The sequence below is a fragment of the Sciurus vulgaris genome (genome assembly GCF_902686455.1).
Source record: "Sciurus vulgaris genome assembly, chromosome: 5".
Lineage (NCBI taxonomy): Eukaryota > Metazoa > Chordata > Mammalia > Rodentia > Sciuridae > Sciurus > Sciurus vulgaris.
Genome location: NC_136465.1, coordinates 93,277,902 through 93,301,811, shown reverse-complemented (window position 1 = coordinate 93,301,811; position 23,910 = coordinate 93,277,902). Strand labels below are relative to the sequence as shown.

Sequence of the window (23,910 nt, the reverse complement as noted above, 5' to 3'; positions counted from 1 at the left end):
GCTGCAAATTAGTGCAGCCACTCTGGAAAGCAGTGTGGTGATTCCTTAGAAAACTTGGAATGGAACCACCATTTGACCCAGCTATCCCACTCCTTGGCCTATACCCAAAGGACTTTAAATCAGCATACTACAGAGATACAGCCACATCAATGTTCATAGCTGCTCAATTCACAATAGCCAGATTGTGGAACCAACCTAGATGTCCTTCAATTGATGAATGGATAAAGAAACTGTGGCATATATATATACAATGGAATATTACTCAGCCATAAAGAATAATAAAAAGATGGCATTTGCAGGCAAATGGATGAAATTGGAGAATATCATGCTAAGTGAGATAAGCCAATCTCAAAAAACCAAAGGTTGAATGATCTCACTGATAAGCAGATGATGGTACATAATGGAGGCTGGGAAGAGGGCAAGAATGGAGGAAGGAGGGACTGTATAGAGGGAAAAGAGGGGTGGGAGGGGTGGGGGGAAGGAAAAAATAACAGAATGAATCAAACACACCATTGCCCTATGTAAATTTATGATTACACAAATGGTATGCCTCTACTTCATATACAGAGAAACAAGATGTTCCCCATTTGTTTACAATAAAAATTAAAAAAAAAAAAAGCAGACTACACATGACCCACCAATCCCTCTTCCAGCTATATACCTAAAGGACATGCAATCACCACTTCATAAAGATATCTGCACTCCATGTTTATTGCAGAACTATTCATAATACCAAGATATGGAAACAAATGCCCCCTAACAAATACTTAAAGAAAATGTGGTGCACACACACACACACACACACACACACACACAGAGGAATATTATTTAGCCTTAAAAACGAAGGGATCCTGTCATTTGCCACAACATGGATGGATTCTAGTTACCAGGGGCAGAGATGGGGGAGGAGATAAATCAAAGAATATAAAATTGTAGATATATAGGATGAACAAGTCAAGACATTTAATATACAACATGAAGACTACAGTAAGCCTTTTTACTGTAATGTTTGTAATGTTATTTTTGTTAACCCATTAAGTCCAAAGTTTTCAATCCTGAAAATACTTCAATGAATTTGACACAGGTGCATTAAAAGAGGTTGGATATAATAATCTAGAGTTTATATAGTATTTTAATTAATGTTGTACTTTATTATATCATTATATAATTGTATTATACATTAATTATATTATAAATGATATACTATAAGTTTTATGGTATGATGGGACAAAATTGATTAAATAAGTAATATTTAGTTGCTGTTGTCATAAAAAAAGCAACTATGTGAAATGATTGTTAACTTGTTGTCTGATGGTAACCATTTTACTTTCTATATGTATCCCATAACATTATATTGTAAACCTCAAATTTACACAATAAACCTTATTTAAAAAAATAAATTATATTGCAATGAGTCTGTGACATTAAAAACATATCATTCTAATAACATTCGCTATTAATGAATCATTTTCATTAGGCTATTGCTTGGTACACTCCTATTCACTGGAAACAGGCATGGGAAAAATTAGAGACCGACGTTGAATTTGACAGACGTTCAGTAGTAACTCCAACATTCAGAAAGCACATTTTTCGGTGGACAACATCCACAGCTACAATAACTAAAGAAAATCAAGATCAACCGAAGGAAGATACTGCAGCATGTGTGGTAGAACAAGCTCCACTTTCTATTAAGAGGTAAAGGACATTTTGTTTTGTTGGTTTTATTGGGCACATCCCGAAATTAGTAACTGAGCACATGGGAATGACTGGGTGACAGATGCATAATGAACATGTAATATGTCAACCATGGTTAAGAAAATGTTTTGAATAGGAGCCCAAATGAGAATCATAAAAACAGAGTAAGCAGTGAAGGCTGATGGTCTTCAGTAGGTCATACTGAGACCCAGGCCACTTCTTTTTTCCTTGGCACTGTTATTCCGGGCAAGGATGCTGCAAGGGGTGAAGAGGTGAGTCCCCAGGTCTTTAGCAGTGCTTAGATGGATGAAGAGGTGTATCACTTAGGCATTTATTCTTGGATCAAGTGTTGGCTGTGGGCAGAGGTGAAGAATGTCATTCATTTGTAGGCAAATATTTCTGATGGTATAATAAATATTCTGCCCACAAAGTCTAGAAAAGCCATGTTTTCTTGGTTTTGAAACATCTTTTCACTTTAATTGCACTGTCAACTCTAATGCCACTGCCTAAGATACCTTTTGGGTTAAATTTGTAATTTTCTTTTTCAGAGAAAAGGAAATCCCACCAAGCCTTTTCCCCAATCGCAGCCCTTGGGGCCACAGTCCCTGTGTTCCTGCACATCCTTACTGTCCCCTGATTGAACCGTACAACACATGCACCACTGGAAGCAACTTGGGTAGACAGCCCAGGTCTCAGTCAACCAGGCCTGATCCAGCCCCAGGTAAATCAAAAGGGTACTTATTCCATTGGAGAGGAAGGAATGTGCATGTGTATTTTTGGTAAGGTTTAAAAAGGGAAGAATAGAGTTACTTTATATTAGGTAGAGGGGAGTGAACGGAGGGGAGGGGACTGATAGTAGAGTGAAACAGACATTATTACCTGATGTACATGTATGACTGCATGACCAATGTGAATACTACATTATGTATAATCAGAAAAATGAGAAATTATACTCCATTTATGTATGAGCTACCAAAATGTATAAATGCATTCTACTGTCATGTACAACTCATTAGAACAAAGAAAATTTTTAAAAATTAAAAATTAAAAAACCTTCAGATTCAGATCTTCAAGCAAGGTTCTTAAAGAAAGTATTGTAAACCAATCACATATACTCTACCTCAGCATCTTCCACAGTTCCTGATAAATATCTGTTGAACAAACCACTGGATCAAAAGAACAGCATGACCAGTATTAGTATGTAGGATTCTTGAAGATTGGAGAAAAATATATTTGTTTTTGCATCAGGCAGGAAAAACTCCTCCTACAAGTTATGTGCTAAAAATATTCATCTTTTCTAAAAACACTCCAGATCTAATCCCAAATTCTGATTCATTTTCAAGCATAAATTTATTAAGTTCTATAAATAAGCCTTTTTGAGTTGGTGGTATTATCCTGGGGTCTGTAAATGTATTCCCCCAAAAGTTCATGAATCTGTTAAATTTGGTACAAAATTGTTTGCCTACGGGACTTTTTTTCTGGGGAGAGAGTTCATGAGGTTCAGCAGATAACGCCAATTTGTTTTTTAAGCTGGATGAGAAGAACACAATGCCAAGAAGGAATTAGATTCAAATGTGGAAAAAACCTATTTAATACAGCAGCTACATCCTGGCGAAGTTATAATGATTTACAAACGTCTATTTAACAGAGAGAGAGACTTTTTTAAAAACCTGAAATTTTAAGCAAAACCTCAATATATGAAATGCATACAAGCAGAGCTGTCTTAAGGTGAAGAGGTGGTTATCAGTTCCCACTGACTACCACCCTCTTATTCTTCTTTCTCCCTTTGCCTGTGATGTTTAAGATCCCTCTGTGGAATAATAGGATTCTCCATACATGTTAGTCAACTTTGGGTCACTGTAACTGAAACACCTGACAAGAAAACTGAGAGGAGGGAAAGTTTATTTTGACTAACAGTTCCACAGGTTTAGTCCATGGTCAGCCAAATCCATGGCTCTAGGTGGGGCAGAATCATGAAAGAAGGGCATAACAAAGGGAAGCTCCTCAGGACATTTGGCCAGAAAACAGAAGGCAAGGGGCCACCGAGAAGATGAGCCCTTCCATGGCACACCCCCAATGACCCACCTCCTCCACCCACACCCCACCTGCCAACAGTTACTACTCAGTCAGTTCATGCAAACCAGGATGAACTGATTAATTACTGCTCTCATAGCTTAATCATTTCATCTCTGAACATCCTGCAATAACACAGGAGCTTATTGGGGACATCTCATATCCAAAGCATAATACCATAAAACAGTAAGAAAACCCCTGTGTTATATAGTATGCTAACACATCCTTGGGAAATTGTACCTCCAAAAATAACAGAAGTAAAAATGATATAAATTTTGTAAATGACTGACTGAATTCTGTTTTTATAAAAGCGCACATTGTATATACCTATGTCTCAGTTTTTCAACTGGGACATAATATTTAGGTCTCTTTTTTTTTCTTTTTTTTTATTGTAAAAAAATGGGATACATGTTGTTTCTCTGTTTGTACATGGCATAAAGGCATACCATTTGTGTAATCATAAATTTACATAGGGTAATGTTGTTTGATTCATTCTGTTATTTTTTCCATTCCCCACACCCCTCCCACCCCTCTTTTCCCTCTATATAGTCCTTCCTTCCTCCATTCTTGCCCCCCTCCCTAACCATAACCTAACCATAACACTAACTCCTCCCACCCGCCATTATGTGTCATCATCCACTTATTAGCGATATCACTCGTCCTTTGGTTTTTTGAGATTGGCTTATCTCACTTAGCATGATATTCTCCAATTTCATCCATTTGCCTGCAAATGCCATCATTTTATTATTCTTTATGGCTGAGTAATATTCCATTGTATATATATATGCCACAGTTTCTTTATCCATTCATCAATTGAAGGACATCTAGGTTGGTTCCACAATCTGGCTATTGTGAATTGAGCAGCTATGAACATTGATGTGGCTGTGTCTCTGTAGTATACTGATTTAAAGTCCTTTGGGTATAGGCCAAGGAGTGGGATAGCTGGGTCAAATGGTGGTTCCATTCCAAGTTTTCTAAGGAATCACCACACTGCTTTCCAGAGTGGCTGCACTAATTTGCAGCCCCACCAGCAATGTATGAGTGTACCTTTTTCCCCACATCCTCGCCAACACCTGTTGTTGCTTGCATTCTTGATAATCGCCATTCTAATTGGGGTGAGATGGAATCTTAGGGTGGTTTTGATTTGCATTTCTCTTATTACTAGAGATGTTGAATATTTTTCCATATGTTTGTTGATTGCTTGTAGATCTTCTTCTGTGAAGTGTCTATTCATTTCCTTAGTCCACTTGCCGATTGGATTATTTGCATTCTTGGTGTAGAGTTTTTTGAGTTCTTTATAGATACTGGAGATTAGTGCTCTATCTGAAGTATGAGTGGCAAAGATTTTCTCCCACTCTGTAGGCTCTCTCTTCACATTGCTGATAGTTTCCTTTGCTGACAGAAAGCTTTTTACTTTGAATCTCTCCCAGTTTATTGATTCTTGCTTTTATTTCTTGTACTATGGGAGTCCTGTTAAGGAAGTCTGATCCTAAGCTGACATGTTGAAGATCTGGACCTACTTTTTCTTCTATAAGATGCAGTGTCTGTGGTCTGATTTCAAGGTCCTTGATCCATTGTGAGTTGATTTTTGTGCAGGGTGAGAGATAGGGGTTTAGTTTCATTCTGTTGCATATAGATTTCCAGTTTTCTCAGCACCATTTGTTGAAGAGGCTATCTTTTCTCCATTGCATATTTTTGGCCCCTTTGTCTAGTATGAGAAAATTGTATTTATTTGGGTTTGTGTCTGTGTCCTCTATTCTGTACCATTGATCTACCTTTCTATTTTGGTACCAATACCATGCTGTTTTTGTTACTATTGCTTTGTAGTAAAGTTGAAGATCTAGTATTGCGATATCCCCTGCTTCACTCTTTCTGCTAAGGATTGCTTTAGCTATTCTGGGTTTCTTATTCTTCCAGAGGAATTTCATAATTGCTTGCTCTATTTCTGTAAGGTACATCATTGGGATTTTAATTGGAATTGCATTGAATGTGTATAGCACTTTTGGTAGTATGGCCATTTTGACAATATTAATTCTTCCTATCCAAGAACATGGGAGATCTTTCCATCTTCTAAGGTTTTCTTTAATTTCTTTCTTTAGTGTTCTGTAGTTCTCATTGTAGAGGTCTTTCACGTTTTTTGTGAGATTGATTCCCAAGTATTTTATTTTTTTTGAGGCTATTGTGAATGGGGTAGTTTTCCTAATTATTCTTTCCGAAGATTCATCACTTATGTATAAAAATGCATTAGATTTATGTGCATTGATCTTATATCCCGCTACTTTACTGAATTCACTTATGAGTTCTAAAAGTTTTCTGGTGGAATTTCCTGGTTCCTCTAAGTATATAATCATATCATCAGCAAATAGGGATAGTTTGAGTTCTTCTTTTCCTATTTGTATCCCTTTAATTTCTTTGGTCTGTCTAATTACTCTTGCTAGAGTTTCAAGGACGTTATTGAATAGAAGTGGTGAAAGAGGGCATCCCTGCCTTGTTCCAGTTTCTAGGGAGAATGCTTTCTGTTGTTCACCATTTAGAATAATATTAGCCATGGGCTTAGCATAGATGGACTTTACAATGTTAAGGAATGTTCCCACCATCCCTTATTTTTTTCAGTGTTGAGTATGAAGGGGTGCTGTATTTTATCAAATGCTTTTTCTGCATCTATTGAAATAATCATGTGATTCTTGACTTTAAGTCTATTGATATGGTGAATGACATTTATTGATTTCCTGATGTTGAACCAACCTTGCATCCCTGGGAAGAAACCCACTTGATCATGGTGCACTATCTTTTTAATATGTTTTTGTATGCAATTTACTAAAATTTTGTTGAGAATTTTTGCGTCGATGTTCATTAAGGATATTGGTCTGAAATGTTCTGTCCTCGATGTGTCTCTGTCTGGTTTAGGTATCAGGGTAATACTGGCTTCATAGAATGAGTTTGGGAGGGTTCCCTCCTCTTCTATTTTATGGAATACTTTGAGAAGTATTGGAATGAGCTCTTCTTTAAAGGTTTCGTGGAACTCAGCTGAGAACCCATCTGGTCCCAGACTTTTCTTTGTTGGTAGGCTTTTGATGACTTCTTCTATTTCATTACTTGAAATTGGTCTATTTAAATTGTGTATGTCCTCCTCATTCAGTTTAGGCAATTCATATGTCTCTAGAAACCCGTTGATGTCTTCGAAATTTTCTATTTTGTTGGAGTATAGATTTTCAAAATGGCTTCTAATTATGTTTTGTATTTTAATCATTTCTGTTATGATATTTCCTTGTTCATTCTGAATTTTAGTGATTTGGGTTTTCTCTCGTCTTCTCTTTGTTAGTGTGGCTAAAGAGTTATCAATTTTGTTTATTTTTTCAAAGAACCAACTATTTATTTTGTCAATTTTTTGTATTGTTTCTTTTGTTTCCAATTTCATTGATTTCAGCTCTGATTTTAACTATTTCTTGTCTTCTACTACTTTTAGTGTTAGTCTGTTCTTCTTTTTCTAGGGCGTTGAGCTGTAGTGTTAGGTCGTTTATTTGTTGAGTTTTACTTCTTTTATTGAATGCACTCCATGAAATAAATTTTCCCCTAAGTACTGCTTTCATAGTGTCCCAGAGATTTTGATATGATGTTTCTTTGTTCTCATTTACCTCTAAGAATTTTTTAATTTCATTCCTAAGATCTTCTGTTATCCATTCATCATATATTAGCATATTGTCTAATCTCCAGGTGTTGGAGTAGTTTCTGTTTTTTACTCTTTCATTTATTTCTAACTTCAATCCACTATGATCTGATAGAATACAAGGTAGTGTCTCTATCTTTTTGTATTTGCTAACATTAGCTTTGTGGCATAATATATGGTCTATTTTAGAGAAGGATCCGTGTGCTGCTGAGAAGAAAGTGTATTCGCTCTTGGTTGGATAGTATATTCTATAAATGTCCGTTAAGTCTAAATTACTGATTGTGTTATTGAGATCTATGGTTTCTTTGTTCAATTTTTGTTTGGAAGATCTGTCCACTGGTGAGAGAGGCATGTTAAAATCACCTAGTATTATTGTTTTATGGTCTATTTGGTTTCTGAAATTGAGAAGGATTTGTTTGACATACATGGATGAGCCACTGTTTGGGGCATAGATGTTTATGATTGTTCTGTCTTGCTGATTTATGCTTCCCTTAAGCAGTATGAAATGTCCTTCTTTATCCCTTCTGACTAACTTTGGCTTGAAGTCCACATTATCTGAAATGAGGATGGATACTCCAGCTTTTTTGCTGAGTCCATGTGCTTGGTATGTTTTTCCCCATCCTTTCACCTTTAGTCTATGGGTATCTTTTTCTATGAGGTGAGTCTCTTGCAGGCAACATATTGTTGGATCTTTCTTTTTAATCCAATCTCCCAAACTATGTCTTTTGATTGATGAATTCAGGCCATTAACATTCAGGGTTATTATTGAGATATGATTTGTATTCCCGGTCATTTGGTTCATTTATTTTATTTATTTATTTATTTATTTTTTGACATGACTTGGTTCCTCCTTTATTTGACAATTCCTTCAGGATAATTCCTCCCTTTGCTGATTTGCTTCTTTGTTTTTCATCACTTCCTCATGGAATGGTTTGCTGATAATGTTTTGTAATGCTGGCTTTCTTTTTGTAAATTCTTTTAGCTTTTGTTTATCATGGAAGGATTTTATTTCATTGTCAAATTTGAAGGTAAGTTTTGCTGGGTATAAGATTCTTGGTTGGCATCCATTTTCTTTCAGAGCTTGAAAAATGTTGTTCTAGGCCCTTCTCGCTTTTAGGTCTGGATTGAATAATCTGCTGATATACATATTGGTTTCCCCCTGAATGTAATTTGGTTCTTTTCTCTCACAGCTTTTAAAATTCTGTCTTTATTTTGTATGCTAGGTATTTTCATTATAATATGCCTTGGTGTGGGTCTGTTGTAATTTTGTGTATTTGGAGTCCTATAAGCCTCTTGAACTTGATTTTCCATTTCATTCTTTTGATTTGAGAAATTTTCTGATATTATTTCATTGAATAGGTTGTTCATTCCTTTGGTTTGTTTCTCTAGGCCTTCCTCAATCCCAATAATTCTTAAATTTGACCTTTTCATGATATCCCATAGTTTTTGGAGATTCTGTTCATGATTTCTTACCATCCTCTCTGTTTGGTCAACTTTGTTTTCAAGATTAAATATTTTGTCTTCAATATCTGAGGTTCTGTCTTCCAGGTGTTCTATCGTATTGGATATGCTTTCTATGGAGTTCTTAATTTGGTTTATTGTTTCCTTCATTTCAAGGATTTTTTGTTTTTTTTCCAATATCTCTGTTTATTGAAATGATCTTTTGCTTCCTGTATTTGCTCTTTTAACTGTCGATTGGTGCGATCATTCAGTGCCTGCATTTGCTCTTTCATCTCATCGTTTGCTTCCCTGATCATTTTTATTATGTACATTCTGAACTCCCTTTCTCTCATTTCTTCTGCCATGCTGTCATTGGATTTTATTGATGTAACATCTAGATATGTTTGGGGCATTTTCTTCCCTTGTTTCCTCATTTTGTTCAGGTATCAGTGGACTACTAAGGTATTGCAGATTTCCTCTATTGACTTACAATGTCCCTGAAGATTTCTATATATATCCGCCCTTAGCCTTCAGTAGGCTGAAGTCTTGGAGGAAGTTGATAATGCGGTGCTCCACAAGGAAGCTGCCTCTCTAGGAGTGGTGGCCTTCATGTGGGGTATAATCCCTGCTAGTGGGCAGAGGTGCCTCCACTTGTTGACCAATGGTCATCCACAGGGAAACTAGGCTGTGGGCTGAGGCAAGGCCTGTTTGGGCCTGTGTCTTTGTTTTTACCGTCTTTGTGGGAAAACCTCACCCGGCAGGGAAGACTCACCTGGTGGGGAGGTCTCGCTGGTCAGTTCCCCTCCTGTAGGTTCCCCTCAATCTACAACTACCATCTGGGCTGGGCTGCCTTCCTCTGCATCGTTCCCAGGGGCCCGGCCCCACCTCCTGTGCCTGGGAGCCTCACCCTTCGCAGATGAATCTCCTTAGGCTGCCTCTCCTCAGAGAATCTGCCTGCAGTCCTGGAACCTTCGCTCCGCCCCCAAGCATGTCTCTGTGCAGCTCTTCCACCAGGAAGCCTCCTAGGTCCTGGGACCCTGCTCTGCACCTAATCACCTGGCTATGCGGCCCCTCCTCTGAGCAGCCACCTGGAGCCCCGTAAATCGCTCCAAGTCCCAGTGACCTGCTGCACGCCTCTTCCTCCAGGTAGCCGCCCGGTGTTTCGGTGTGGTCGCTAGGAGTCCAAGAAACTCACTGCTCGCCTCCTCCTCCCGACAACCACCCGTAGTCCTGGGCAGTCACTCCGAATCCAAGTGACCCGCCATGCTCCTCCTCCTCCGGGCAGCCCCCCCCCCCTGGTGTTCAGGAGCAGTCACTCTGAGTCCAAACAACTCACTGCAGGCCTCCTCCTCTGGCAACCACATGTAGCTCTGGTGCAATCCCTCCGAGTCCAAGCAGCCCACCGCACGCCTCTTCCTCCTGGCAGCCACCCGGCGCTCCTCCTCCTCCTCCGGGCAGCCCCCCAGTGTTCAGGAGCGGTCGCTCTGAGTCCAAACAGCTCTCCTCCCAGCCCCTCCTCTGGGCCGCCACCCGCAGCCCCAGTGGTTGCTACGAGTCCAAGCGCTGTGCTGAGCGGCCTCCTCTTCGATGCTCCCCGTTGTCCGAGTTCACTGCTCCAGCGGGGGGAGGGGTGTCTCCCCGGGCAGCTCTACTTCACAAAGTTCCCTGCGTTCCGGGACTACCGCCCCATCCTGGACGCCTCCCCAACGGGAGAGACTCACCCTGCGGCTTTGAGTTGGTCCCAAGTCTCTCAACATCTCCTCTTTTGAATCCTGAGTCCTGGAGCAACATGAAATGCAGCCACCCTCTAGTCTGCCATCTTGAACTCCCCCCCCACCCCCATTTAGGTCTCTTTTAAGCAGTAAATTCTGTGTGCAATATATTGTACCTTATGACTTGTATTTGAGACTCTCAAGAGGTACATTAATTTATGTTTTTCTCCAATTACTGATAAACTTTGCTCATCTTGAACAACTTACTTTTCAAGGGAATTTGATTACTGATTTTCTTGAAGCACCTTGCTGTAGTGATAGCAACTGAACTTGATTACTCAATAATATCTGCTAGCCATGTGTTATGGCACATACCTGTAATCCCAGTGCCCTGGAGGCTGAGGCGAGAGGATTGCAAGTTCAAGGTCAGACTTAGCAAATTAGTGAGACCGTGTCACAAAATAAAAAAGAAAAAGAACAGGAAATGAGGCTCAGTGTCAAAGTACCCCTAGGTCCGATCCCTAGTACCTCAACCACCAAGAGGGAAAAATGTTTGCTATTCAACACAGAACATTCTAATGTATGTTCATATCCTATATTAGTAATCTTAAAAGATGGCACTTTTGATAGCTCTAGGGTCTCTGCTCACTGTTATATAACGTTTTTAAAAGTTTCTTTCATTACAGACAGATAAATATAGCATCAGAATTATAAGAACTTGGATTTCTATTGCAAAAGATGTCTGCAAAGAGACTTGTTGTGAATGATTGGTTGATGATTACATTGAGGAAAGCAATCCCTGAGTCACCATCTCTTATCCTAGAAGGAATATTTCCATATTTCCATAGTCTATATTTCCAGATTACAGATTCTTTAAGGGAACATTACATGATTTGTTAGTTATTCAGTATCTTTTTAGTTTTCCCATTATTGAAATATTTGCTACTGTTAAACACACTCAGTAACTGGAAAAGAAAAGAAAAAAAAAACACTGAAAATTATCAATTTTACTTGTAGTTTCTTCAAACCTGCTCCTTTAACCCTACAATAATTGATAGTAACTGAAGCCAAGCACAGTGGTGCACGCCTGTAATCTCAGTAGCTTGGGAGGCTGAGGCAGGAGGATCACAAGTTCAAATCCAGCCTTAGCAAAAGCAAAGTGCTAAGCAACTCAGTGAGACCTTGTCTCTAAACAAAATACAAAATAGGACTGGGGATGTGGCTCAGTGGTTGATTGACCCTGAGTTCAATCCCCAGTACCAAAAAAAAAAAAAAATTAGTAGCTGAGTTATAGAAGAAAGAATCTTCATGTAGAAAGAATAGTTTTCTTATTTTGAACTGTCTTTCTTAAATGCATATAGAGGAGCCTAGAAACTTACAAATAAGATAATTGTTTAAATCTATATACCATCTGCCTAATTTGTAACAAGCACATTTTGCTTTTAAGACTATATTAAAATATAAGAAAATATAGAGTATAATGTAAAAAGCACCCATATGCTAGTCATTCAGAATAAAAGCATGTCGACATTTTGTCATATTGTTTCACCTTACCCCCCAACCAAAATCCAAATATTTTAAGTCCTCTTTGTTTTTCTAATTTTGACCTGATCTTGAAATGTCATTCTGATCCTCAGTTTTATAGTTTAATTACCTATCTAGGGATCCTTAAGATACATATAGTATGATTGGTGTGTTTAAAAATTACTTAAATGATATTGTGCTAAATGTGCCACTCTTTTTGACTCAACTGTATAGTTTGGGGGGATTTAACTACAGTGATATATGTAGATCTAATTCAGTCACTTTAACTATATATAGTACAAGTTTAGTATACATCTTTTAGTATATTTGTCTATTCCCCATTAATGTTTTACTCTACAATTTTTTTATTTATTTTTTTTTTTATTTATACAGACTACATTTTGATTCATTGTACACAACTGGGGTTCAACTTTTCATTTCTTTGGTTGTACACAATGTAGAGTCACACCATTCATGTAGTCATACATGTACATGGGTAATGATGTCTCATTCCACCATCCTTCATACCCCCACCCCCTCCTCCCTCTCATTTCCCTCTAGGTAATCTAAAGTTCCTCCATTCTTCTCTCACCCCACACCCTCCCCACCCCCATTATGTATCATCATCTACTTACCAGGGAAAACATTTGGTCTTTGGTTTTTTAGGGATGGCTTATTTCACTTAGCCTGATATTCTTCAATTCCATCCATTTATCTGCAAATGCATTAATGAAAGTATATGTACTGCGATGAATATCTTTATCCCTATCCATTTGTACATATGTATGAAAGCTTCTTTGAGGAATTTACCCTAACTTTTACAATCCCCTTTAATCCTTATGTGAACTTGCTCAATTGTGTGACAGATGCATCTTCGAATTTATTAGATTTTGCCAAACTGATCTAGAAAGGATTTTTACTAATTTATATGCCCACCATTGTAAAAGTTTTCTCATTTCCCTTATTGTCACCTAACTATACATTGTCAGAATTTTAAATTATTTATTAATCTGATGAATGTTAAACTAGTAGCTCCACACTGTTTTAATGTGAAGTCTCTTTGTAACAGTTAAGTCATGTGTCCTTTTATATGTAAAAAAAGAAGAAAACTTTCCCTGTCTCATAATAAGTTTATGTGCTTATATTTATTCCTAATAATTTCTAAATGTTTGTGTATGTACAAGTACCCTAAATTTCTAAATTCCCTTTTTTGTCCAATTATAGTTAAAGTAACAATAGGTATTACACTTTAATAAATCAAAGATGCATATTATAACCTAGGATACACAATAAAAAAAGAGTGTCATATTTATGGCATGATACAAGTTATATTTTCATGATAGTCAGTTCAAAATACACAATTCCCATCATCTTCTCTGATGCATGGGCTATTCAAGAGTAACACACCACAAACAAATTGGGTTTATTCTTAAGATGCAAGAATGGTTTGAGTTTTAAAATTAATCGGTTATCACCTTAACAAATAAGAGGAACATTTTCTAATGATGTCAATAGAAATAGAAAAGACACTTTACAAAACTCAATACGTGCCCCAGGGTGGGGGAGGAACTTTAAAAATTATGACTTGAAAGAATTTCCTTAATCTGACAAATGGTTTCTATAGAAATCCTAAAGCAAACTATCATACTTAAAATTGAAGTAGTGGAAGTTTTTCCTTTCAGTTCTAGAGCAGGACAAGAATTCTCTTCATGATGACTTCTGTTTGACATACTATAAGTCTGAGTACAAAGGCAAGAATGAATGAATATACTTACACTCAATTTTCCCACAACTCAGCAATTCCATTCCTAAGAACAATATATGCCTGACAAATATATACACATGTACACCAAAAGACACATAATAGTCACAGCAACTGTATTCGTAATAGACTAAAACGAAAACAATGCAATTATTTGTCAAAAATATAATGCATAAATTATAAATTATTTATACATAATGAAAATCAATGAATTATCACTACATGCAAGAATGACAATCAATTTCATGAGCATAATTTCGAGTGAGAGATATCAGAATGAAAGGAATGTGTATTTCATATCCCATGTATACGAAATTCAGATACATACAAAACTGAATCATAGTGTCAGAGACCAGAACAGTAGTCATCTCTGGGATAAAGAAAGGGTACTTGAAAGTACCCAGACAATGCTTCTAGAACATTGACAGTGCTTCATTTCCTGATCTGAGTAGTGCTTACAATTATGTGTTACTATTTTTATAATGCTGTGCAATCATGATTTGTGACTGTTCTTGCATGTACGTTATACACTTAAATAAAAATTTTATTTTTAATTTTTTGATGACAACAAAGAAAAAATAATAAAGGAAGAAAGTATTGTTATAGAAATAGGAACTGATAGCTTATACCCTAACTAGAAAGGAGAAACCCAGACAAAGTACACTGAATAACTCAAAACAAATATTAATGATATAAAATTTATTTAGTGTAGGAGAAAAATAGAATAAGCCTATCATTGCATTACAATGTGTTAGGAGTCCGTTTTAATATAGTTTGTCATATAGTTCTGCATTTCCAGGAATACCTTGTGGTAGAGATGGCTGATTGGTGCCCCTAAACCACTGTTCGTTTAGGCACAGGACCCAGAGGCCTCGGAAAACATGGACACATGGACACCAAGAATAAAAATTGTTTTTCTCACCTCTGCTGCAGCTAGCAGAACCATGTGTTGACATTCTGTACAATGGAATGAGGACGGAAATTTTGTATGCAACATCTGGATCATGTTCTTGGAGTATTAGCTCCCCTGTGTTTTCTCTGTGGCATGATAGCAGGGGCTGGAGCTGCTGTATTTCAACTCAGAGATGAAGCCATGTGTTGAGGACAGAAGAGCCACCTTAAGTGCCCTGTTTTGGCCCATCTCCAGGCTGTTAAATGAGAGAGAAACAATCTTGTTTAAGCCATTGTTAAGTTGTTTCATTGTATCTGAGCCAGATGGCCCACACAATATTGCTGCCACTTAAGATTTAGTTTCTCTTAATAGGCATCTGGTTAAATAGAAAGCAAAAACCACAGCTAGAACAGACGATTTTGAGACAGGTAAATTCAAATATAAAATGAGTATGAGACATGGAGTCATTTTGTTAGGTGTGCTTATTGCATGTGGCTGTTCTTGGGAGATTCATACAGAAATTTTTACATATTTACTAATGGGTTGGTGATAGAAGCATTATAATGTGAATATGGCAAAATATTAATGACTGAATCTGGGTGTTAAGTATATGGATATGGTTGTATTATTCATTAATATTTTCTGTATGTTTGATATTTTTCATAATAAAATTTGAAAAGATGAACAAGTCAGACATTTTGGTAGAAAAGTATGCAGCTGGAGCTAGTTGAGCACAAAGGCCAGGCACTGAGTGCAGCATGAGAGAACCACACTAAGGGAGGACGGGGCCCTTCCACAAGGCTGATGTGTTGGCCCTGCCTTGAGAGTTTTGTTCCTAGACCAAGGAACACATGCTTTCTTACAAAGATTAGCTTGCAGATATTGGACAACTTTGTCTCCTTCTATACCTCATGTTATGGTAGAAATTAGTCTGAAAATAGTATTTGACAGACATTAGAATTCATCATCGAATGCACTTTATTTGCACACTTTTAATGCATTTGCCTATCATCTGTGATCCACATTGTACAGTGCAGTAGGATTTGTTTTACTCGTGGACTCTGCAGTACTAATATCTTCAGTGCAGATATTATTGTGGGAATCGTTATAATAATTTCTCTTTATTTCTGAGGGTTACAGAGCCACATATAAAAGCAAAACTGTTAGAAAATCAGTGAAAATAGAACATAGATAACCTAATGCAGGAATGAGATGTGGAAAAATCTCATCAATGTAAGCTCTATATTAAGATATCATTTATGGAAATTTATTTAAATTGGACTATAAACAATTACTCATTACCATTCAATAGATCTGGCTTTTCTATCTTGAGATCAAAATATTTTATTCCATAAGAAACTGCTTCCAGCCAGGTGTGTGTGATGGCACTCGCCTGTAATCCAAGCGACTTGGGAACCTAAGGTGGGAGGATCACAAGCTCAAGGCCAGCCTCAGCAGCCTAGCTCAGTGGTAAAGCACCCTGGGTTCAATCTCCAGTACCACAAAAAAAAAAAAAAAAAAAAAAAAAAAAAAAAAGGAAAGAAAGAAGAAAAAGGAAAGAAAAACGAAACTACTTCCAGTACAGTTTTGATATAAATTTTCTTTATGTCTTCAGATCAGTACCTGTTTTGTTCATCCCTGTTTATATTTCATGGTTTCAATTTTTTTCAGAAAAGGAATTTGGAATGTCTGATATCATATTTTCATGACTGGGCAGAGTATTAGCCAGTGTTATATTTACATATATGGCAATTAATCAATAACTAGAAATTGTATGAATCAATATGTAGAAATTTATTTTTACAAAACAAAACAAAAAATCTGACCATCCTGTGGAACAGATAGCTACTTAGTCTGCTTATTCTCAAATTGAATAGAAAATAATAACTTGAAGGAATGTTGCAAATGCCAGTGTATTCTACCTATGTTTCATTATCAAATTAATGGTACGAAAAATTAGGAACTTCCTTGTGAAGAAAAACTTTGTTACATCTAGTGTTTGAGATAACAGCTTTTCCATTACTTTCAGATAATTCAGATTGGACATCATTGTATTTCTTTTTTTAGTTTTTTTATTTTTACAGACTGCATTTTGAGTCATTGTACACAAATGGTGTACAACTTTTCGTTTATATGGTTGTGCACAATGTAGACTCATACCATTCTTGTAATCATACATGTCCATACAGTAATGATGTCTGTCTCATTCCACCATCTTTCATACCCCGCTCCCTCCTCCCTCTCATTTCCCTCTATGTAATTTAAAGTTCCTCCATTCTTCTCTCACCTCCCAACCCCCAACATCATTGTATTACTACAGGGCTTTTTTAAAAAGAATAGACAAGTGAGAATATCATTTATGTGTCTCTTTATGGCTGAAATGTTTAACAACCTAATAAAGAATTCCAAGCTAGTAGTCCTAATAACAAAATAATGAGGTGACGTCATGACCAAATTAAAAAAAAAACATTTCAATGTTACAAGATTAGCACTTTAAATTGCCCTTTAGTTATTAAAGATTATAACCTCATTTATGGAAATATGCATTAATTATCCATTTCCTCACATAATTAAAAAATACTATTTCAGGAAGTCAGAGTACTGAGATTAAATTAACTAGGTGCTAAATATTTCAGGCTCAAATTTCCTAATACATTGCCATCATCCACTGAAATTTAAATAGATAAACAGCACTACTACGGGTAATCCTGTCATTAAACTTTAAGAACTTATAGATGAGAATTTTAAATAAATATTATCAGCTCTGTAGCTTTGTTTCTTGAGGAACACAATTTCAGGGTGCAATTCAAAACTCTCATCCTCAGGCTAGTCAGTCTGGAAGGGCATACATAAAATATTTACAAGGTCTATTTCATACCAACAAATTGCTCTGGAAGATGAGAAGTGATGAGCCCCACTCTTCCTATATCTAACCACTACCTAGGTAAGGAAAATATCTTAGAATCCTGTTTATATTCCAGGACCGTAACTTACTATTCAGAAAGTTTTTACTGTGATGTACCAAACAGAATTCTGATTCATTAGATTCAGAAACCTATTAGGGGCTAAGAAAATGACTGTCAACCAGAAACACTGAGTTATTGTTACTCTTCCTTGCAGATCACGTTTTCACATCAGCTTCTGGATGATCTTCCTTTGTAATCAAATCCTGACAAATTTAACTTGATAATACCGAGTTTGCATAGAAAAAGAAAGGGTCAGGAATGCTGAGGAGCTAGTCCTGTTTTGGTTTTGTTTTTACAAAAGTAGCTTATTGTTATCTGTACTTCGAATGTTATTTTTCTTTCTTGCCTTTTATTTTACAGGAAGAATATAACATCTCATCTTTGGTTTAGAAGTAATTTGAATTTAGGGTTATTCAATTAAGCACTATTTCAGTTTGATTTGTTTCATATGTATAAACTACTTAAGTGTGAGTGTGTATACATGTGTGTGTGTATGGGGGAGGGAGAGAGAGAGAGAGAGAGAGGCAGAGAAAGAAAGAGAGATACGGGGGACTGAACTCAGGGACACTCTATCACTTAGTCACATTCCCAATCCTTTCTTTTTTATTTTGAGACAGGGTCTTGCTAAATTGACCAAACTGACCTGGAACTTGGAATCCTCCTGCTTCAGCCTCTTAAATAGCTGTGATTACAGGCATGCACCACTATTCCCAGCTGTGAATATTATATTTATACAAAATGACCTTTAAGTAAAATAATCCCTCCTTACTTGTAGTTTCGGCATCCACACATCTGACCAACTGTAGATTAAAAATATTCAGAAAAAAATGCATCTTCACTGAACATGTACACAGGCATTTTTCTTGCCATTATTCCCTAGACAACAAAGTGTAACTATTATTTACATAGCATTTACATGTTATTATGTATTTTATAAGCAAACTAGAGATGAGTTATTATATAGGAAGATGTGTGTTGGTTATATGCAAATGCTACCCCATTTTATATAAGGGACTTGAGTGTCTCTGGGGATGAGGAGAGGGGAACTAGAACCAATCCGACAGCATCTCCTGTCCATTTATTTCTTTATGGATTCCTCCTAAGTCAGTCCAATTCCTCTACCTCCCTCCCCTAGCTACTATGCTATTATGGTAGGTCTAAGTGTAGAAAGCACTTGAGGAACTTTATAGGTTGCTCAGATTATTCTACAAACCTCTGTTTAAAATGTGTGTGTGTGTGTGTGTGTGTGTGTGTGTGTGTGTGTGTCTTCCAGATGGATAATTTTTCCTCAATATTTTCCTTAATTATGTCTTGAAATATATTTTGAATGATTTTAAAATTATTTCACTGAATACTTGGACTTAATAATAAATGGTATTTTTCAAGCTACTTGACTCAAATATCCATTAAATATGGTTCTTAAACCATAGATTTCTTCTTCAAATGAAAGAAAATACCTATGTTGTTAGCTTATTTTAGGATTTGTTTTAATGTGAAACATCAGTGTTTGGAACAGTGGACTGAACTCCTGTCCTTCCCTCCCTATTTTTAATTTTCAGGGACCAAGAAAAAAAAGAAATCTAAGTTACAAAAATAATAAACAACCAACTCAAATTTTAAAGGTAAGTCATGATATTGCAAATTTACTTTCTCTGCAAAAATATTAGTAAGACAAAGAATTTACAGAAATGTCTTTAAAAGTCATCGAACATGGATTGTTCTTATTTATCCAGTAGTCGCTAATTTCCTGATAAATACTTACATTACTTTGGGGGCCATCTGTTTTAATCTTCCCGTTGAATGATAAACTTCTTAAGAATGGGAAACAAGAACACGTCACCTCTTACTTCCTGCCCCAGACCCCCATCCTATTCTTGTTGGTAGGTACGTACTGAGCACGAGATTCAGAGTCACTTCTAATACTCAATAACAACTCTGCAACTATCCCAACACATTTCAGTTCCTATGATCAATAGACTTGTAATTGTGTAACAGAAGCTGTTCTGCCTAAAGACACTGCCAACGCTCTGTGGTTGCATATTTTTTACATTATTTTTCAGTCAAGGGTTCCTGTGGTCAGTGTCCTTCTCTAGGCCATATTTATGACTGAGCTATGGTTTTCCTGCTCTTTTTCTCTGACTTTTGATTATTCCTTGGTTTAAGATTAAAACCCTAGCTTGTTAGTATTGACTTGATTTTACTACTCCACACAACTGATAGCCTCGGAGTCCCTCCAGCCACCCTCCTGTGTGTACCAACTTTTCATATTTTCTCTGATTACTGAACCATTCAATTGCCTTCACCTGTCCCTCCCCAGATTTTCCCTAATCCTCATCTTACGTTCTTCTGAAGATCACCTACTCTTATAAATTCACTCTCCTCACTCCTGTCGTATCAAATTCTTGAACTTCCAGCTTCCTAAAGTTGTGATGGCCACAACATCCCTGTTTTAGTCAGAGTTTTCATCATTGTGCCCCAAAGACCAGACAAGAACAATTTAGAGGAGAAAGAAGTTTATTTTTGCTCAAAGTTTCAGAGGTTGAGTCCATAGTCCACCAACTCCATAGCCCTGGGCCTGAAGTGAAATCGGACATCACAGTGGAAGAGTGTGGCAGAGGAAAGCAGCTCAGTCCAGGACAGCCAGGAAAGAGAGAGAGAGCTTCCCTCATCAGGGACAAAATATAAACCCCCAAAACACACTCCCAGAGACCTACTTCATCCAGCCACACCTTATCTGTCTATATTTACTACACTGTTAATCCATATCAGTGGTTTAACCCACAGAGATGAAGGCTCTCATAACTCAATCATGTCACATCTGAACATTTTTGCATTGTCTCACATGTGGTCTTTTGGGGGATACCTCATATCTAAACCTTAAAAATCCCTAATTTCTTCTTTTATGCTTTTTAAAGGCCATTGAGCTTGTAAAGGAACTTACTTCAACAATTCCACTTAAGAACTGAAGAGACAAGTACTAAAATTAACCAGTAACTAACCACAAAACCAAAACCAAATTACTCAAAGTATTTAAACTCCAAAACCCTGGAGAATCCACCCTTGTGTCCCAATGATATAATCCGTGCTCCCAATGATCTCGAATTCTGTCTACACTGGTATTCATTTCCTCCAATTGCCACACCCTTAGTAGGATGCAGCTGAAATGCAGAGAGGGATGTAAAATCTGCATAGGCCTTAACAACCAGTACTTCTATAATCCACTCACTCTTCACTCTCTGTAGCCAGAAGCAAATCCTACTGAAGAGTGAACTTGCAAATGAATTGAAAAGGGGACATCTTATTATAAACAAAAACAAGCATTTGTTTGTTTGGGTTGGGGAAAAAAAAGTGCTCTGAATCATCTGATTTGATATTTTTGGCCAAGTGTTTAGCCTTTCTTAGTCTTCCTCAGTTATTACTCTGCTTAACTGTGATGGTCACAGACAGATTCTTTGATCCTCTCTGTGGCAGATTCTTTGGTAGATTTGATTGCTTTTTTTAATCCTTCTGTTTTGAAAAGTTCTAGACATTTTTAGATACCTTTTGTCTTCTTAGAGTCTCCACCCCACACTGAGAAGTATCTTTAGGATTGACCATCAATGAACCCTCAAAATAGTTCTGAAGCTTCTGCAAGAGCAAATTTTTTTCTTCATTTTAGCTCTCCATCAATGAACCACTTATCAATTGTACTCAGCTCCTGAGACTGGCATGTCTGCTCGGAGACAAAGTCAACGTTCGTTCAGTTCTTCTTGGTATTCATGAGCATTCCTTGGCAGCTTGTAATGCTACACATTTGGACAGAATATCACTGCTTTCACATTATCTCATTTGTGCCTATGAGGGTAGGCAGTTCTGACCTTATCTCCAATCTATGACTGAAGAAACTTTAGCTCAGAGAGATTAAGCAATTTACCTAAAGCCCCTTTATAGTAAATAACACAATTAAGGCTAGAATCACAGCCTAAAGCTAATGTTCTTATGCACGATTCTGCCAATTAAGTTTAAAGTTTCTTTTATTGCCCCACTTCCAACTTATCTGAAAGGAGAAAACACCACACACTTAGAAGTGAGACTAGAAAAAACATTTTCATCTTGAAAGGAGTTGGCCACTATGAGAATTTAAAGTCTGCTCCATATTTAAAAATATTTAGATCTTACTTCCAAAATTGCTAATTTAACAGAATGCCAATTACTGAAACAAACACAGGCAAGTCAAAGTTCAATCTCAGGAGTCTTTGCTAGTCATGTTTCTATGCAACAACTGATAAAAAACACACAGTGTAGTCAGAGTCCTAGCCCTTAAATGCTTTCTTTACTCGGCACTTCGCTCAGACTGTGTGGGAGTTCTATTATGTGACTAATGGGCAGTGTAAGTGGGTGATGTCATAGAATGTTGTATTAAAAAAAAAAAAAGAAACTTTCCACAAATTTGAGAACACTGGAAAAGCCAGGAAATCATCCTATGTGGCTGCCACCTGCCATATGAACACTCAGACTCACTGGGAGACACCAAGGATTCTAGGATAGAGACTAAAATAGAAAGAAGGAAAAGAACTGGATCTTAATATACATCAACGATTCTGTCCTCAAAAGTCTGCAATTGCTTAGGACCTATGGAAAGTTCCAAACCTTCCTAACACAGGATATTAAATTCATAACAAACTCATACACACAAGGAACTCCTGTACCTTGTTTAGGCACTCTTAATGAAGTACTGGTGATGGAGTTCTTTGGTGAACTGAGCCATAATCACACAACTTTACTGTTCTGAATGGTCCACATCAGGCAGTCCAAACATGGGATGTTCTTTTAACCATCCAGGAATCCTTCCTGGGGACCTGGACAAGAACTTTCCATAACAATTTCTCCTGGGCCCAAGTTTCAAGAGTGAGGAGACAGAATTTAGCAGCCCAAGGTGAGGGATTAATATCTAATGTCCCTTGCTAAAGGAATGTTGGAAGTTTAATGTTACATTTTCTGGTGTTTTTAATCTATATTTTGTGGTATATTGCTTCAATCTCTGCACTAATAATATGTTTACTCCTCTCAGTCCCCAAAGTGATGAATCAATGTTCAAAATTCTTTAGTCACTTGGAATATCATCAATATTTGTTTTCTGCAACCATTTTCTTTCAAAGTTTGTTGTCTCCCTTGTTCTTGTCTTCCCAGTTTCACCTTTACTATGTCACAGTTTGATTTTATGAGAAGAATAAAGAATCCTGAAGTCCAGGCTCCTCACTGTGCTGTTGAAAGACATTCCGTAATTTAAAGAACGCTAAGCACATTCTCCATTTCCTCTTCTGTAGAGGAGGTACAGAACACAGTCTCAGGTGTGAGGCCTCCTGCTAAGATTTCTACAGAGACATCAAGCCATCTGCGCACAGGAAAACAAAGCCTTCCTTTACTCTATTACACTTTAAGTGTGTTCCTTGGTTGCTCCAAGTATGGGGTACATTTTACTCAGATCTTTAAAGGAAAAGCTGATTAGGTACTACTCAAGTACCACCAAGATGGAAATAAAACACATAAACATTAACAAATGGGCCGCTGGTGGGCACAGTGTTGCACACCTATAATCCCAGCAGCTCAGGAGGCTGAGGAAGGAAAATCGTGAGTTCAAAGCCAGCCTCAGCAACTTAGAGAGGCCCTAAGCAACTCGGAGAGATCCTGTCTCTAAATAAAATACAAAAAGGGCTGGGGATGTGGTTCGGTGGTTAAATGCCCCTGGGTTCAATCCCTGTACCAGGAAAAAAAAAAAGAAATGCGTTGCTAAATTTGTTACCTCAGAACCATTTTGATCTTCACATTAAAGACCAGAAACAAACAGTATTCATGACCAGTTAATGAAACAACCAGGTTGCTTAGAAGTCAAAAAGTCCCCATTATAAAAACTATAACCTAAACAAGTGCACCTATTACAGAATTGAATTAGTAGAAGGAACAAAACAAATCCTCCTATCTTGGCAAAAGTTGAGATGTCACAGAAATAATTTCCTCCCTGCTATGATTGTCCTGCATCCATTTATGTGCTAAAGAACTGCTAATTCAGATCTGAAATTTAAGATTAATGTGAATGGAAAGACTCTACACATCCCAACTTTATGTTTCTATAAGAATTGTAGTATACTTCCATTTGAAATGCATTTTGCCATGTTGGCATTTTATTTTATTATTTTATT

General features: G+C 37.1%; 1 protein-coding gene across 12 annotated transcripts in view; it reads left to right on the top strand.

Annotated features, from left to right (window-relative positions):
• Positions 1–23,493, top strand: part of LMNTD1 (lamin tail domain containing 1) — a 475,302-nt gene extending 451,809 nt beyond the window's left edge. For all 12 annotated transcript variants that reach the window (XM_079139428.1, XM_079139427.1, XM_079139422.1 and 9 more), the window contains 4 exons: positions 1,478–1,695; positions 2,244–2,416; positions 19,291–19,353; positions 22,901–23,493. In XM_079139428.1, the coding sequence (XP_078995554.1) occupies positions 1,478–1,695; positions 2,244–2,416; positions 19,291–19,328 (429 nt within the window). In that variant the 3' untranslated portion in view covers positions 19,329–19,353; positions 22,901–23,493. The remainder of the gene's footprint in view (positions 1–1,477; positions 1,696–2,243; positions 2,417–19,290; positions 19,354–22,900) is intronic.
• The last annotated feature ends 417 nt before the right edge of the window (positions 23,494–23,910 follow it).